The sequence below is a fragment of the Saccostrea cucullata genome, unplaced genomic scaffold, assembly GCF_032062105.1.
Source record: "Saccostrea cucullata isolate Sc308-1 unplaced genomic scaffold, CSIRO_AGI_Scuc_v1 ctg912, whole genome shotgun sequence".
NCBI classification, from domain to species: domain Eukaryota; kingdom Metazoa; phylum Mollusca; class Bivalvia; order Ostreida; family Ostreidae; genus Saccostrea; species Saccostrea cuccullata.
Genome location: NW_026923925.1, coordinates 173,398 through 191,372, shown reverse-complemented (window position 1 = coordinate 191,372; position 17,975 = coordinate 173,398). Strand labels below are relative to the sequence as shown.

General features: G+C 38.1%; 3 protein-coding genes and 1 long non-coding RNA gene across 5 annotated transcripts; 2 read left to right on the top strand and 2 right to left on the bottom strand.

The window, feature by feature from the left end:
• Nucleotides 1-2,689: 2,689 nt before the first annotated feature.
• On the bottom strand, nt 2,690-4,009 carry LOC134265286 (uncharacterized). Its single transcript, XM_062747523.1, has one exon. The coding sequence runs from the start codon at nt 4,007-4,009 to the stop codon at nt 2,690-2,692; it is 1,320 nt and encodes a 439-aa protein (XP_062603507.1).
• A 190-nt stretch (nt 4,010-4,199) lies between these two features.
• LOC134265290 (uncharacterized) lies at nt 4,200-6,585 on the top strand. Its single transcript, XM_062747526.1, has 2 exons — nt 4,200-4,336; nt 4,664-6,585. The coding sequence occupies exon 2, from the start codon at nt 4,759-4,761 to the stop codon at nt 5,692-5,694; it is 936 nt and encodes a 311-aa protein (XP_062603510.1). The 5' UTR covers nt 4,200-4,336; nt 4,664-4,758; the 3' UTR covers nt 5,695-6,585.
• A 2,525-nt stretch (nt 6,586-9,110) lies between these two features.
• On the top strand, nt 9,111-10,772 carry LOC134265285 (uncharacterized). Its single transcript, XM_062747521.1, has one exon. It carries the CDS (start codon nt 9,111-9,113, stop codon nt 10,770-10,772), a length of 1,662 nt encoding a protein of 553 aa, XP_062603505.1.
• A 4,174-nt stretch (nt 10,773-14,946) lies between these two features.
• LOC134265282 (uncharacterized) lies at nt 14,947-17,571 on the bottom strand. Of its 2 annotated transcripts, XR_009991718.1 has the most exons (4): nt 17,030-17,571; nt 15,857-15,976; nt 15,535-15,580; nt 14,947-15,004 (listed from the first exon to the last, which is right to left on the bottom strand). It is a non-coding gene; the product is annotated as an uncharacterized LOC134265282 (long non-coding RNA). The 2 variants fall into 2 exon arrangements; XR_009991719.1 differs by lacking the exon at nt 15,535-15,580 and having other exon boundaries at nt 14,963-15,004.
• Between the last annotated feature and the right edge of the window lie 404 nt (nt 17,572-17,975).

Below are 17,975 nucleotides of genomic sequence, written 5' to 3'. Positions count from 1 at the left end.
TTTTGCTTTTCGCACGAGAGTTACAATCCCGAACTGGCGTATTGAAAAGCGGGGGGGGGGGGGGGGGGGGGTTAAACCAACGAAAAAAGTTAAGCCCCAATTTACAATGCGTATGTTATTTTAACCGTTGAAAAAAAGGGGAGTTAGCCTTTTAAGAAATACTGAAAAACCTAAGACCTTGGCTGAATTCCCTGCAAAAGTGGTGAAAAAAAGATTGACATTTTAACTTATTGTCTAGGACATAGTGAATAGGGCGCTACTAATATAAGTCTTCGAAAGAACTATCTTCTGTTTTCAAGAATTGCCGATTTTTCCACTATGAAATAGACAAATAATCACCATGCATTAGATAGAATATATAATATGTAAATGGAATCTGTAGCGAGATGAAAATTTATTGAATACGTAAATATGTATTAAAAACTATTCTCATAATTTTATATGGAATGAATTGTATGCAATTTTTTTTATATGTGAGTGATCTCAACAATCTCGCTATATAGCAAAATTGCATTCTCGCTAAAAATTTCTGCTTGTATGGTCGATGTGTGAATGCAAGTATTTGATATTTTCTGATCGAATTTGTAATTCTCTTACTGATAGATATTAAAAATAGGTCTTTGAATAAAATTTTAAAACATTTTCTAGCAAAAAATGGTCTTTCATTAATGCTGAACATATACTTTTTCCTATACAAAACATGATTTCACAAATTTAAATTTTTTTTTGATTTGTGAAATTGTTTTCATTAGCCTATAGCTAAGTGCGAATATTTCTGTATTTCTCTGTATGGCGCTAATGTTTTTAGGTAGGAAACTTTTAATATATACCAATTCCGAGAATTCAAGAAACCGTGATTTTTCAAAAGAAGAGAAAAACGTGAAAATTACAACCCGTGAAATTATTCCCCAGTACAAACCTCCGTTATGCACGCACGCACTCACCGGTACCTCTTAACTCACCCCTCCTGACACACAAACAAACAAAGGATAACTTTACTTTAATATCCTCTCTAACACCATACTTGGGGCATGCTTTTTTTAATTTAGAAGGGAATAAGTTTTACTTTTTATATATACCGGTATTTGAACAATACTACCTACAACTTATGTACATATGTGTTTATTTTTTCAGTCTTGTTGTAGTGAATTACTCGGAAACTGAGAAATCTATAATGGTATAAATAGTGGCGACATCACTGTACCTCAAGATTGCGTGATCTACCGGGTTTCCCGCTTTTATTACGTCACCTGCGCATGAGCAGTTGTCGGTAACTAGGGAAAAGAAAATCTTACGACCGTTTTTCACTTACGACAGTGTGTCGATCTTACGACCACTTTCATGAATAGCTCGTAACTTTTATCTTAGGATTATCGTAAGTTCAAGTCGTAGTCGTAAACTTACGATTTTTTGTGAATAATTGTAATTGTAATATAAAATTTATATAGCGCTCTATCGATTTGAGTCCTCTAAAGCGTTTTACAATTAAAATATATGAAAAAGATAGTAACTTAAAATACATATATACATACATGTGAATAAAAGTAGTCATGATGTCCCTGTCTAATTATAAAACCATATTTATACTTTAAAAAAGAATCACAAATTAAAGGCTAGCTTAAAAAAGGTGTGTTTTAAGATCCTTTTTAAAACAAGGCAGAGAATCACATTCTCTAAGCTTAAAAGGCAATGAGTTCCAGAGACCAGATGCGGCCTTGTCTAGACGACGATCTCCGTATGTTTTAGTGCGTGTCCGAGGTACCTGGAGAAGATGTGCGGATTCTGAACGCAGTGATCGTGGTGGGTTGTAAACATTTATAATATCTCTCATGTAGAATGGAGATAGGCTGCGAAGGGATTTGAAAGTGTACACAAGGATTTTATATTGGATCCTATATTCAACTGGGAGCCAGTGGAGTTGAATAAGAGTTGGAGTTATTCGATCGGATCTTTTGGAGCCTGTGATCAGTCTTGACGCAGTGTTTTGTACGCTCTTTGGCGATGTGGTGAGAAGGAACGCCGTATAGCAATGCATTGCCGTTATCTAGTTTAGATGTTACTAAGGAATTAACTAGAGATTTACACGCTTCGTTACTAATATAGGAACGGATGCGACCAATTCTGCGAATGTTCATATACGCCGAGCGTGAAATTGAGATGCATTGCTTTTCCATGGATAGGGTTTTGTCGAAGAATACGCCTAAATTTTTTACCAAAAGATGCATCGCTAACAGCACAATCACCGAATTCTAACTCAAAATTCTTCATATTTTAAGTCTATGTTTTGGTGCAAAAACGATAAGTTCGGTTTTGTCTTCGTTTAATTTGAGGAGGTTGGCACTCATCCATCTACGTATGTCCGATAAACAACATGAGAGTCTTTGGGACATATCGGTCCAATTATCGCTAGGTTCAACGATGATATATATCTGGGTGTCGTCGGCGTATATATGGTACGTCATGTTATGACGTCTGCAGAATTCGCTGAGGGGTTTAGAGAATAGACAATAGAGTCTCGGACCCAGAACCGAGCCTTGGGGTACACCGAATTTTAGAGATCTAGCATCAGACAACGATGAACCAACAGCGACATGTTGTTGTCTGTCACTGAGGTAAGATTTGATCCATTTCAACGCGGATCCAGTAATAACAAACATATTGTCCATACGCTGAAATAGGATGTCGTGGTCTATAACGTCGAAAGCCGCAGATAGGTCGAGCATAACAAGAACAGCACAACAAATATTGTCAAGTGCGCATAGGTTTCCGTGGAATGTCCCGTTCTGTACGCAGACTGAAAATCATCATGCAGTTGATGTATCTCCAGATGAGCGTCGATTTGTTTTGCTACAACCTTTTCAAGTATTTTTGAAATAAAGGAGAGATTTGACACAGTACGGTAATTTTTTAAATTATCTTTATCTAATCCTGGTTTTTTAAGCAACGGTCGAACAATTGCCTGTTTAAAGACAGCAGGGACGTTAGAGTCCGTTAGCGACTTGTTTATGATTGACGTGATAGTCAGCAAGAAACTCCCAATACACTGCTTCAGTAGATGTGTAGTTAAGGGGTCAAGTTCACACGATTTTACTGATGCTTTCATTAGGAGTTTCTGAATTTCTTCTGCAGTTGCGGTCGTGAAATTAGAAAACTGCTGACCATCAAATGAAGTATCAGCGTGAAAGGGATCTGTTACATCAATATTCGAGGCGTTTGACTTACACAGTGATACTCGGATATTGCGTATTTTCCCTTGAAAATATTCGGCAAAATTTTCCGATAAGTCCTTTCTGCTTGCAGATGATGGTAAAACCGGGTCTGACTTGATTCCCATAAGCTGGTTCGTCAAACAGTAAAGCTTTTTGGAGTCTCTACAACACTCGGTAATTTTATTTGAATAGAATTCTTTCTTGCACTGCGTTAAGGAGTTGCTGTATGATCTAGATGATTCTTGGTATATAAGATGGTGAACAGTCAACTTTGTCCGTCGCCAAGTGCGTTCTGCTTTTCGCTTATTTCGTTTGAGCGTATGTAGATCTGCTGAAAACCAGTGCGCATTCTGCCGAATTATTGCAGTTTTCTCGTGCAACGGTGCATGATCATCTAACACCTCGCGAATACGCTCGTTGTACAGGTTTACCATGTTTTCAATTGGAACATCGCTCCGTATTTCCGATAGACGAGATTCAATATCAAGGCAAAATTTATCGTGATCAATTTCACGTATTTTGCGAAATGAGAACGACTGCTGTTGTTTTTGTGCTAGAAGGGTGGCATGAATCCCTTTGTGATCACAAAAAGTAATTCCCTTTGAGTAACATATGAGCTGATTATCAACGATTGGGGTGGAATCTAGAATTGTGCTTTCGTCTCTGGTAATGAAAACATCAAGTACGTGTCCGCGCATATGAGTAGGATCCATTACATGTTGTGTTAACCCGTACTCTCGTAGCGAGTTCATGAACATTCTAGAGTTTAGATCCGTTGTCTTGTCATGATGGAAATTCATTTCGCCGGTAATATTGAGTTCGTCGGATGATACAACATGACGACTCAAATATTGCGACCATTCGTCAAAGAATTCAGAGAGCTTTTGAGACGGTGGACGATAGACAATACATATGCGAATTTTCAAGTTCTGTGTAAAACCCGTGCATTCCATGTGCTCAAAACAATTGATCGAATTGTGCTTGTGCCGGTTAGTATTCCGGAATTTCAAGGTTCATTTTTGGTTCCGTATGTTTATGATATGTTGACTTCATTATTTCCGCCCAAGTTTCAGCTACACTTCTTCGCTCTTTTTCTACTTGTTTTGCCTGCTTTACATGCTCACAGTGTAAGTAAATTTATTTGCATATGTAATTTTAGGCTTAGAATTAGTGTTTCATAAACGTACACCTTGCAGTTTGTAATATTTCGCTATAAATTAACTTTTACTGTAATACTTCAGTTTCCCGGTAAAATTTTTCTATGGATGTCCATTACAGTCATAATTTGAATTTCCTATATGTTCAGTTTCATCTTATTCTCACTTTATAATGTTTGTTAAGGAACAAAATTGTGGTGTAAGTCAGTTTTATTATGTAAAGCAGTCATACTATGTCCAGTCTATATTTCAAGTCATGTTTGTACAATATTTTAATTATGTACAATGTATTTGTAGCTTTTCACCATTATCCACATATTCTACATATTCAACATGGTTAACTGGCTGTAACTAATAAAGAGACAGCACAGTGAAAAGATTACGTGTACAGCATGTCCACAACTCACAACGCACTGTTGCCGACAGACGGTAGTGAGGGTAAGGAGCCCCGTGAGACAAAACTAACTGAAAAAGGAGAAGAATACTATAAGAACCAAAAAGACATTCTCTACAGAAAACTCGAATCAGCAAGTAAAATCCTCATTGATTGCATTGTTAACTCAGAACCATTACCAAAGTCTATCAGTTTATTGGAAACTACAGAGGGAACTTTGCGAAGCACCTTTCAGCGTTACGACACTTGTGCAAACAACTACCTTGACTTTCTATCACGTTCTCGAGATCCCGAAGCAACACAAGAACTGGAGAAATACTGGCCTGTCATGACAGATCTCAAAAAAGAATTCAACACTTTGATGGAAAAAATCGACTTGAAAAAAGAGTCTGCTGAAAGTCAATCCCACAGGTCTTCTAGAACAAAGACAAGTCGTTCATCTACATCAAGTGCAAGCCTTGCTGCTAGCAAAAGAGCCAAGGCAGAATCTGAAAAAGTAAAACTACAATTTGTGAAAAGAGAGACAGAAATTAAGAAAGAACAGTTTGCAAAAACTTTACAACTGGAAGTTTTAGAACAAGAGAAAATAGCAGCAGCAGCTGATGCCGAAGCATCTTATCTTGAGAGACAATTTGATGATGACATAGTGAATACGGCAGAGTCGGTTAATCCACCGAAAGAAGAAATGAGTCCTTTCGACAAGACACTGAATTATTTAGATGGTCTAAATTCTCCTGTGAGACCCACACAAACACTCTCGCCACAGGCTACACCATTCATACCATTATCTCGTGTTATGCCAGGAGAAGTAGAAAGTTCTACCCCAGGATTCATCAATCAAAGTGTTAATCGAGGCCCGATTGATTCTACCGCACATCATCCTATCACTCTGACGAGACCGGTGGACACAACATTCCATTCACACATCCAGTGAACAATATCCACGATACGTCTAACTTTCTCATCAAGAAAAATATTCTTTTAGAAAGTTTTCAACAGCAGCAGTTCGAGGATAGACCAGACAGGTACATCGTGTGGAAGACTCAATTCAAAAGCATGGTTGCTGACATCAAGTGTTCACCTCTAGAGGAGATCTCTCTTTTAACAAACTGTATTCGCAAGGACTCCGATGCTTACAAACTAGTGATGAGTGCAAGAACTTCATGTGCAAGCAATCCACTACAGTGTTTACACACAATTTGGACCCGCATGGATGAGCGATTTGGTTCAGCTGAATTAGTGGAGGCTTCGTTGAAAGCTCGGCTCATGGACTTACCTGACTTTACTGACCGTAAAAAGCTGTATGGGCTGCATGACTTGCTAACAGAAATTGAAGCTGTAAAAAATCTTAGTGAGTACAGAACTATATTCTCGTATCTGGATTCCTCTCTTGGGGTTAAGCCCATCATTCAGAAACTACCAAAGCAGATTCAGGGGAAATGGGTCACACGTGCCATTAACTACAAAAAGCAACATGCAGTGCTCTTTCCGCCTTTTACTGAATTTGTTAAGTTCATAGGAGAGATGAGTGTCATTAGGAATGACCCTGGACTAATTTATGAAACACCAAAAGAGACCAGCTTTTTACAGAGAGTTGTGAAAAAGAACAAACCTGTGTCTGTGACTGCTCGTAAGATGAACATTACTGCAGAAAATTCAAGAAGCTGCTTGATCCACAAAGCATCCAAACACTCTATAAATGAGTGTAGAGCCTTTCAATCCAAAAGCCTGGAAAACAGAAAGACACTTTTACGCAATCATAACATTTGTCTAAGATGCTGTGAAACCTCTGATCACTTCGCCAACAGGTGTCAGTAAAAGATTTGTTGTGACATTTGTAAAAGTAATTTTCATTGTACAGCACTTCACCCATTGGATGACTCACAGAGACTCGGACAACAATCATCCGTAACTACCACTCCTGTACAAAAGCATGGCGAGGAGACGTCTGGCTCGGGTCGACTTGAGGTAAACTCAAACTGCACTGAGATATGTGGAAAACCAAGCTTTTCTGGGAGATCTTGTGCCCGTATTGTACCTGTTCGTATTTACCCAGAGGAACAGCCAGAGAACTTCATCACAGCTTATGCCATGCTGGACGACCAAAGTAATAAGACACTTGGAAGAAGTCTTCTCTTTGATTCCACAGGAATAAAATCCACACCAATTGAATACACAATGCAGTCCTGTTCAGGCAAGAATGTTAGTTATGGAAGGATGGCCAAAGGATTGATTGTGGAAGGAATCAATGACAGTCAAAATGTTCAACTGAAATTACCACCTGTCTTGGAGTGTGACAACATACCAAACAGTCAGACGGAAATTCCTACACCGGATATCGCTCGTCATTATCCACACCTGCAGGATATTGCTCGGGACCTACATCCGTTAGATCCATCTATGGAAGTCCTACTGCTTATAGGACGGGATCTTCCAGAGGCACATCACGTTACTGATCAGAGATTAGGACCACCACGTTTTCCCTTTGCTCAACGATCTCCTTTAGGATGGACAATTATTGGAGATGTTTGTTTGTCTGGAACACACATTCCACCATTACGTGTCAACAGAACTTTCATCGATAAAAGTGGTCGACCTACAATGTTGGAACCTTGCAAACAAACGTTCAACATACAGAACACTGTTATCACTACGAACAAGACTGTTATTGGAAAAATAGATATATTCAAGAAAACGCCAGATGACAACAAACCAGGACTTTCCATAGAGGACCAGAAATTCTTGAACATCATGGATAAAGAATTTCATCTGAACTCAGAGGGGAAATGGACAGCACCCTTGCCATTCCGTTCACCACGTGAACCAATTCCGGATAATTATCAAATGGCTCTTCGTCGTGCTAAATCTTTGGATGCTTCCTTACATCATAATGAAGTGAAGAAAGGCCATTTCCTAGCATTTATGCAGAAGATATTGGACAATGAGCATGCTGAATTAGCTCCGTACTTACCACATAGTAAGGAACGCTGGTACCTCCCTCTGTTTGGAGTGTATCATCCTCGCAAACCTGATCAAATTAGAGGAGTCTTTGATGCATCAGCTAAGTATGAAGGAGTCTGCCTGAACGACCAGCTTCTGCAGGGCCCTGATCTCATCAACAATCTGTTGGGAATCCTAATTCGCTTTAGGAAACACGAAGTAGCTGTTGTTGCTGATGTCCAACAAATGTTCCACTCTTTCCTGGTAGAAGAAGAACATCGTGATTATCTCCGATTTCTATGGCACAAGGACAACAAATTAGAAAATCCACTTGTAACTTACAGGATGAGAGTACACGTCTTCGGAAATCGTCCTTCACCCTCTATAGCAATGTACGGACTTCAACGCATAGGAGAGCTCTCTGTAACTACCCATGGACCAGAGGTCAAAGAGTTTATCGTCAATGATTTTTATGTCGACGACGGTTTGAAGTCATGTCCTACGGAACAAGAAGCTATTGATTTGATCCGAAAAACACAGGATGCAATGAAAGTGCATGGGAATCTTAGACTCCATAAGTTTGCATCAAATAACCAGACAGTAATGGATGCTTTTGATTCTCAAGACCTGGCAAAGAACTTAGTGGAGTTAGATTTTGAAAAGGACTCACCTACCCAACGCAGCTTAGGCCTATTATGGGACTTGAAGACAGATTCCTTCAGGTTCAGCATATCAGATGAGAGCAAACCATCAACTCGTAGAGGAATTCTCTCTTCAGTCAACAGTCTATACGACCCATTAGGATTCATCTCGCCTGTAACGATTAGTGGGAAGATCATCTTGAGAAAAATCGTTGCATCTACTTTAGACTGGGATGACGAACTACCTGCTCAGTTGGTTGAAGAATGGGAGACATGGAAATCAGCACTTCCTGTCTTGGAGAATCTGCAAATACCGCGTGTCATAGTACCTAACCTCAATGAAGCTGTTTCTAGAGAACTTTTGATTTACTGTGATGCCTCAGAACTCGCTGTTGCAGCAGTGTGTTATCTCAAAGCAACTTATCTCGATGGTTCCTCTTCCATAGGATTCCTGCTCGGCAAGGCAAAAAAAGTTTCTCCACAGAGTGGCCATACCATACCAAGGCTGGAGCTTTGTGCTGCTGTCCTCGCTGTGGAAGTTGCACAAATTGTAGTGGAACACTTAGGAGTAAAATTAGACACTATTAACTACTTTAGTGACAGTCGTGTAGTGTAGGGCTATATCAACAACGAAACCAAGCGTTTCTTCACATATGTTGCTAATCGAGTTGCACATATTAGAAGTTTCAGCAAACCAACGCAGTGGTTCTACGTACGCAGCGAAGTGAACCCCGCTGATGTCAGCACAAGGGGAATCCATCCAAGTGACATGCAGGACAGTAAGTGGCTATTAGGACCTCGGACAGTATGTTCCTCAGCAGAAGAGGACACTAATTATCCTCTCATCAACCCTGATGTCGACAAAGAAGTTCGAAGCAACAAGTTAAAGATCAATGAAACAGTCTCCTTCGGACTTGACAATGGCAGATTCGCAAGATTCTCCAGTTGGGAAAGACTAATTTTGGCTTTGGTTTGCTTACGCCGGTTCATTGAACGACGTCGGAGTCGAAAGTTGGCCAGTTTCACTAAGACGAGTGATGCAGATTTGTTTCTTGACACTGAGAAAATTGTAGTCAAAGACATACAGAGGAGTGTTTATCAGGAAGAGATAAATTGTCTGAGATCGTCCAAACCAGTGAAGAAAAGCAGCCCTATTTTCACACTCAACCCTTATCTTGATGCAGATGGACTATTACGTGTAGGGGGACGCTTGAAACATTCACACCTTGAGGAAACATTCAAAAACCCTGTCATCTTACCAGCCAAGCATCACGTTTCTACCTTGATAACTCGGAAATGTCATGAGGATACAAAGCATCAAGGTCGCCATATTTCTGAGGGACGAATTAGATCATCAGGTTACTGGATAGTTGGTGGAAAAAGACTCTTAACTTCTCTCATACATAATTGTGTTACATGCAGAAGGCTACGTAAACCTCTTGAACACCAAAAAATGTCGGACTTACCTTCAGAACGCATACTCCCTGGATACCCACCGTTCTCATTTATTGGAGTAGATGTCTTTGGTCCCTGGGAGATCATAACGAGGAAAACTAGAGGTGGATCAGCCAATAGTAAGAGGTGGGCAGCCCTCTTCACATGCCTAGCAACTAGAGCGGTCCATATTGAAGTTCTGGAGGATATGACAACATCTGCATTTATTAATGCATTCAGACGATTTGTGGCTATTCGAGGCTGTGTAAGAATCATCCGTTCTGACAGGGGGACCAATTTTGTGGGTGCAGTCAATGAATTGAAGATCAACACAATTAACGTAGAAGATGGGCCTATACATGACTATCTTACCAAACAAGGGACCACATGGATCTTCAACCCCCCACACTCCTCACACATGGGCGGAGTGTGGGAGAGGATGATCGGGACTACAAGACGGATTCTTGATTCCATGTTGCTGGAATATGGATCTCGCTGTTTGACACATGACGTGCTTTCAACCTTTTTAGCGGAGGCATGCTCTATCATCAACTCGCGCCCGTTAATACCCGTATCAAAAGATCCAGAAAATCCATGTATTTTAACACCTTCAACTCTACTCACCCAAAAGTCTGATGTTATTGATACAACCCATGTCAACACTGATGTTGACCAGAAAGATCTACTACGTAAACAGTGGAAAAGAGTTCAACATTTGGCGTCAGTTTTCTGGAAGCGTTGGAAAGTTGAATACCTTAACGAACTGCAACGCCGTCAGAAATGGAATCTCCCCATGCGAAATGTAGCTGTAGGTGATGTTGTACTTATTCGCGACAAAGAACTCTGCCGTATACGTTGGCCGATTGGACTCGTCATTAAGGCCGTACAAAGTGACGACGGATTCGTGCGAAAAGTTTTGGTTCGTGCTATCATAGACAAAGTGCCAAGAACTTATGTACGTCCAGTGAATGAACTTGTTGTGTTGGTGCCATGTTAAGTTGCTAATGCTGATAATACTTTTTCATGTATATTATGATTACACACTGTAGTTTATAGAAACTGAATTTGTTTAGTTACAAGTTTTTGAAAAGGTATTTCTTGTATTTGTTAATTAGTGATATTGGGTTGTAACATGCAATATCAGGCGAGGAGTGTGCCGGTTAGTATTCCGGAATTTCAAGGTTCATTTTTGGTTCCGTATGTTTATGATATGTTGACTTCATTATTTCCGCCCAAGTTAAAGCTACACTTCTTCGCTCTTTTTCTACTTGTTTTGCCTGCTTTACATGCTCACAGTGTAAGTAAATTTATTTGCATATGTAATTTTAGGCTTAGAATTAGTGTTTCATAAACGTACACCTTGCAGTTTGTAATATTTCGCTATAAATTAACTTTTACTGTAATACTTCAGTTTCCCGGTAAAATTTTTCTATGGATGTCCATTACAGTCATAATTTGAATTTCCTATATGTTCAGTTTCATCTTATTCTCACTTTATAATGTTTGTTAAGGAACAAAATTGTGGTGTAAGTCAGTTTTATTACGTAAAGCAGTCATACTATGTCCAGTCTATATTTCAAGTCATGTTTGTACAATATTTTAATTATGTACAATGTATTTGTAGCTTTTCACCATTATCCACATATTCTACATATTCAACATGGTTAACTGGCTGTAACTAATAGAGACAGCACAGTGCTCAAAACAATTGATCGAATTGTCTAACTGTAATTGAGAAGGATATGGAAATAACGAACAGTATTAGTAGTACAAAGATTCTTATTGTAAATGAGAGCAACACCACCACCGCTACGATTCTTTCTGGGGACGTGAAGTATATCATAACCGGTTGGTACGAGCCCTCCTATCACAATGCTATCTATGTCACTTCCAAGCCATGTTTCAGTTAGGGCTAGGGCGTCAATACCATTAGATACAATGTGATCGCACAGCACCAATGATTTGTCTTTCACTGACCGAGAGTTCAAAGTATAAAGATTGAAATTTTTCACAGATTTAGTTGGCTTTTCCAGCTGAATTGAAATAAGATTCGAATAGTTCACTGATCTACATGATTCAGACTTAACAGGACGGCATGCCGAAATAGAATTGTCATGGCATGCTGTTAAATTATTCAAGTTAGCAAATGATTGTCGTTGGTGATAGAAATTGTCACATACCCCAGTTATGACACTTATTTTCCTCCTGAAACATCTACCAGCCTTAGATCCGCGCCTTAGTCTTTGTCTACCCAAGTCAATACCGTTATGATTAGAGTAAGTGTTCACTATCTGCCTGAATGAATGGCGAAGTACAATGCTAAGGAATTTCATGGTTGATTAGTTACCATGTCCTGGAAATAGATGAAGTTGAACGCACAAACACACAAATTCTCCGAACGCTTGGTCCAAAGAGTATATTCCTAGTGACAAGAATAGAGCCTACTGCAATTTTCACTACAATCGGGGCTTTGAAAACTCAGAAAACAGTCAAATTGTCAGAGCGGGAGCAGCCATGTCATGGCTCTAACCACTTCACAAAACTGTATTATATTAATAGATGTCCATGCTTGTATCTATGACGTAAGTTTGATCGCCGATTTCTCATTATGACGTTTGCCGCATCTGGCCCCTTTTTCCCAGTCGCGATCACATATCAGTTTGACGCCTCAACTCATCATAATTAAAGGGTTCACGGAGTATGCCAGCTGGCTCTCCACTGAGATGACCAGACTTCTCTAAGCTCTACTTCCGGGTACCGCAGAACTGTTTGACACCTCAAACATCAAACGGAGTCTGAGATTGCATCAGAATATGCAGCTTACTACCACTTGGCAGAATAGCACACCTTACTGTTCTGCTCAAGTGGACCTTTTAGTATGCCACATGATTCTGAGGCCTTCATGTCTCTTGCATAGCTGGGTTTGCCCTTTTGCCAAATATTTTGTTTAATATGTATATTACATATGTTTTGATATTGCATAATACAACATAATTTTAAACTTAAACTGTTTTAGTTTTTTGTTGACACAAATTAAATTTAAACAAGACCAAATTTTGTTTTTAAGCTGTCTGGTGAAGAAAATACACGTTATCATCAGAAGAAACTGGTGAAGATTCTTAAAGAAGACTTTAAGAATTCACAAGCAGAGAAAATTGAACATCGTTTTTATGTACAGTTTTCTGATATTAAAGATCATAGAAACCATCTGAAAGGAGAGGTAAATAAGTAAAATTTAAATAGTACATGTATTACTTTTCAATTCTGCTACACTATCAGAAACTTACCTTACACATAAACTACTTTTAAGTTATTAAAATTTCATGGCATATTTTCTGATTGCAATAGATATTGCTACAAAAAGAGAATAATCAAGGATCATTAACCTATGTATTGCTTATCAAAGTTTAAATCTGAGTGCTATTTTTCGCCTCCTTATGTTATAAATACAAACCATTAAGCTATAGTCTTATCAGAGATTTTTTACCTCTTAAAGTTAATTGTGAACAGAATTGCTTATATACTTTTTAAAATAATATACATTTATTTATCAGGCATCCTGTGGACAAAAGACTATCAGATTACATAAAGAAAGTTGTTTCTGAACATGGAGTGACAAGTACCCTAAAAATCAAATTGCTTTTAGAGGTATTTTTAAAACAAATTAATCTTTCCAAATGCTTTTCTTCCACCAAAGCATCATAAAAGAGTCTGGCCATCACTCAAGGATATCTACATTCACATGGAAGCGCAGTTTTTGAAACTAAGAGATAGCCGTGTTGACCAGGTATAGTTATACCAAATTGCAGATTAAGTCCGCTTTAATTAGGGTCTTCCGCTTCCTACTGTTATTCTATTGTTTCTTATTATTTTTTTTTCCTGCTTGATTTTTGACAAGCTATTTCTCAAAGACCTTTGGACTGATTTTTATGAAACTTTCAGGTTAGATACCTTGTAGTTAAACCTATTTTCACATGTTTTCATTTTTTTGATGCATGCCTTTAATTATGAGTTATTGCCCTTTTATTGATAAATTTTGATGTCTCGTTTCCACTAAAAATCTCAATACATTGTAGATGTGCACAACGATAAAATTATAAGATGATTTCTTAAAGTTTGGAAGCTTTAAAACCGCAAATTTTAGAAATTTTTTTTCCTTGAATTTTTGCTACTTTTTGTGTAATATCTTTTGAAAAGGGAATAATTTGGTAAGAAGTATATAACAAAGTTGTGTGTAACTACAAGAGCTTTCATATTAAATTAATGAAAAGGGGCTGGCCCCTATAGTTAGGGGTTAATAGCTCATAGCTAAAAATATTGGTATATTATGAAAAAGTTTGACTGAAATGATTTCGAACTTATTATATCTTGTCATTTGATATAAAAAGAAATAAACTTCAAGCTATATTTAATTGTTTTTCATAAAACAAATATGTGAGAAACCTTTCAGGAACACGTTGTCTACTACAGCCAGCCAAGTCTTTACTGCATGTGCACAGTTTTAATTGATGCATCTGAGAGACTGATTTCCTATTATAGGAAATCTGTACATAAATTTGCAGATATTGTCAAACCTTTGTATAAGCTGACAGAATCCCAACAAAAATTCTTATGGGAACCCAATTGTCAAAAAGAGTTCGACACATTAAAGAAAGCTCTTATAAGCTCAGATATCTTAGCATTCCCAAAGGATGAAGTCCTGTTCATCCTTGACACATATGCCTCCAATACAGGTTTAAGGGCAGTCCTTTCCCAAGACCAAAATGGGGTTGTCAAGGTCATAAGCTACTTTAGTAAAACTTTTAGTGCCACTGAACGACGCTACTGTGTCACGAGAAGAGAACTATTAGCTATTGTCAAATCAATAAAACATTTCCATCACTACTTATATGGAAAACCTTTCAAAGTGAGAACTGACCATGGCTCACTCACATGGCTTTAACTTTAAAAACCAAGAAGGTAAGCTAGCCCGATGGTTCGAATCACTGTCTTCCTATGACTTTAAGATTGAACACCGAGCAGGTCGATCACACAGCAATGCGGATGCCCTATCCCGAAGACCTTGTGTCGATTAAAATTGTAAACATTGCATGAGAGCTGACACAAAATATGGGTCAGAAATTATTGACAAAGTTAGTAATGAACATGTTAGAAGCATACCTGAATCATGTCAAGTTGTCACTCGCTCTGGAAATCATGAAACTTCTTTGCCATCTACTTCTCAAGATCCTGAAAAACAATTATCACTTCAAAATAGGAGTTTAGAACAAATACAAGAAAATAACTAAGATATTAAAAAGGTTATAGAATGGGTAAAATCCCAAAATAAACCTACCTGGGAAACTATATCAAATTTGAGTGAAATATGCAAATATTACTGGGTTAGATTCGATTCCCTCAAATGGCAAGATACTAGTAACATTCTTTATCATAAATGGGGAAATGTTACCCCAAAATTGAAAGTAATTCTTTCCAGTTTATTTGCTAAAGATGTTTTGGAAGAAGTCCAAAGTGGCATCACTGGGGGACATCTGGGTTACAAAAAGACATTATCAAAAGCTCGAGACAAATATTTTTGGTATAAAATGTCTCATGACATTCGACATTTCTGTCAAACTTGTGACATTTGTGCTTCGAGAAAATCTCCCATTAATTTACCAAAAGCCCCCTTACAAATTTATAACGTTGGGGTACCAATGGAACGTTGGGCATTAAACATATTGGGACCACTTCCCATTACCCATAAGAAAAACTCATACCTACTAGTTGTAGGAGACTACTTTACAAAATGGGTTGACGCCATCCCTATGAAAAATAAAAAAGCTACTACAATATCCCAAAAACTATTGCAACATATAATACCTATCTTTGGAGTACCAATGCAATTACACTCCGATCAAGGTCAAATGTTTGAGTCTACTATATTCCAAGAATTGTGTAAATTACTGGGAATAGAGAAGACCCGAACTTCACCTTACAGACCCCAATCTGACAGGATGATTGAAAGGGCTAACCGTACAATTGAAAACATGTTGTCAGCTTTTGTTGATAAAAATCAGAAAAATTGGGATGAGTTAGTACCTTTACTTATGTTGGCTTATAGGTCCTCAGGACATGAATCCACAGGGGTGAGCCCAAATGAGATGGTCTTTGGTCGACAAGTTGCACTCCGTATTGATCTAGTACTTGGGAGACCTGACTCTGAAAGAAGCAACATTTCAGATTATATACAAAATTTGTCAGAGAAAATGAACAAAATTTACAATTTTGCAAGAGAGAATATCAAATTAAATTCCCAAGATATGATAAGAGAGTATAATACAAAAATCCAACGTAATCCCTATAAAATAGGTGATGCAGTATAGGTATACTATTCTAACCAAAATCTGGGTTTAGAACGAAAGCTATCCAGACATTGGGCAGGACCATTCAGAATCAAAGAGAAAATAAATGACATTCTCTACAAATTTCAAAAGCACCCTAGACATGAAGCGGAGGTAATTCACCATAATAGATTGAAAATCTACAATGGGATAAATATTCCCAAATGGTTTCAAGCATACAAATTCTATTCTGTTATGTATATATGCATGTCTAATACAGTATATATACATTATATAGATTGACATATAGTTCAAAACTTGATTGACATATTATTCAAATTTTGATTGACATAATTTTACTGTTACTATATTATTATTGCACATATTATTACTATGACATGGTTCCAATGGGACTAAAAAAAATACCTATTTCCACAGATACAGCGCTTCAAATGCATCCTTTGCAATGGAAGGGAATTTACAAATCAGGTCCATGCGGAACGCCATTTGACCGCCACCCATTCCGGGTTCGGTTACCAATGCGACAAATGCCACGATATGTTGGGGCGCAAGGACCAAAAACACGGGTGCAAGGGGTACAACCTACAAATTCTAAAAAAAATCTAACATGAAGTATGGGGAAGAAGAGCGCAAAGAATTTGCTGAATTCCAGCGGAAGTGATCAACTCTCGTAAAGGCTTACATGAAAGTAGTTGTTCCCAACTTCAATCCGACACCAGGAGCAAAAAGAGCAATCTTTATGGACACAATAGCACCCCCAAAGAAACAAAAAGTAGACAACTAAGGCGACAATGACCAGAGAATTCCCGCTCCTGGTCCAGTACCAAGTCCTAAACCTGTGGAACAACCCCAACTTCAGTCTAAGACAACCACATCTGCTACTTCTAACCCAAAGGCAAAGAAAACTTACAAATCCAAGTCAGTTGTATCATCGACATCCTCATCCTCATCTTTAACTTCAAATTCGGACTCGTCCGCATCTACAAAGATATCTGAAAATTCCATCAAAGATGTCCTTTCGATAAATGCCCCAGAAGAAGAAAGCTACGAAGTTCAGGAATCTAATGAAACACAGAGATATAACCCGACTGACCAGATGGAAGTTAAACTGAACATACTCAAAGAGCAACAAGACGGCCATGTAATACTGAATGTAGGGGGGAGAAAGTTTGAAACAAGTAGAAGAACACTATTGAGCGACCCATCATCATTACTTGCAGCAATGACCAATCCAAATTCACCAATCAAGCCATGCAAAGAAACTTATTTTATTGACAGGAATCCCAGATTCTTTGATTTCGTGCTTGACTATTTAAGATCCCCAGAAGCTTTTCCTACTATTCTACCATCCGACTTTACGTTGTTGCGTCAACTTTACGTTGAAGGAAAATTCTATGGTCTATCTGGATTAGTGTTAGCAGTCGAGAAAAAGGGACAGACAGAGCCACTCTAGGAGGAACAAAAATGAGACAGATAAACACTGTGATATATTCCGAGATGTGATAGACAAACACTGATATATTCTAAGATGTGATATATTGTTAATTTTTATTTATATTTGTTGTTGTTTGAATATGATGTCAATTGTTATAATTGTTATATAATATGTTTAAAATGTTTCATTATAAAATTTGTAATGAATTTTTATCATTAACATGACAAGTTAATGAAAATACACTTTCCTTTGACATCACTGATTTCTTTTCCTTTCAATGGCTTGACATAGTTCCCATTCGAGGACGAATGCCTATTAGGAAAGGGGGCAGTGTTACGATTCATGATTTAATATTTTATAGTTTAATGTCATTTTTTCTATCGACATGTCAATCCGAGTTTCCTCCATTAGTGTGGAAAGT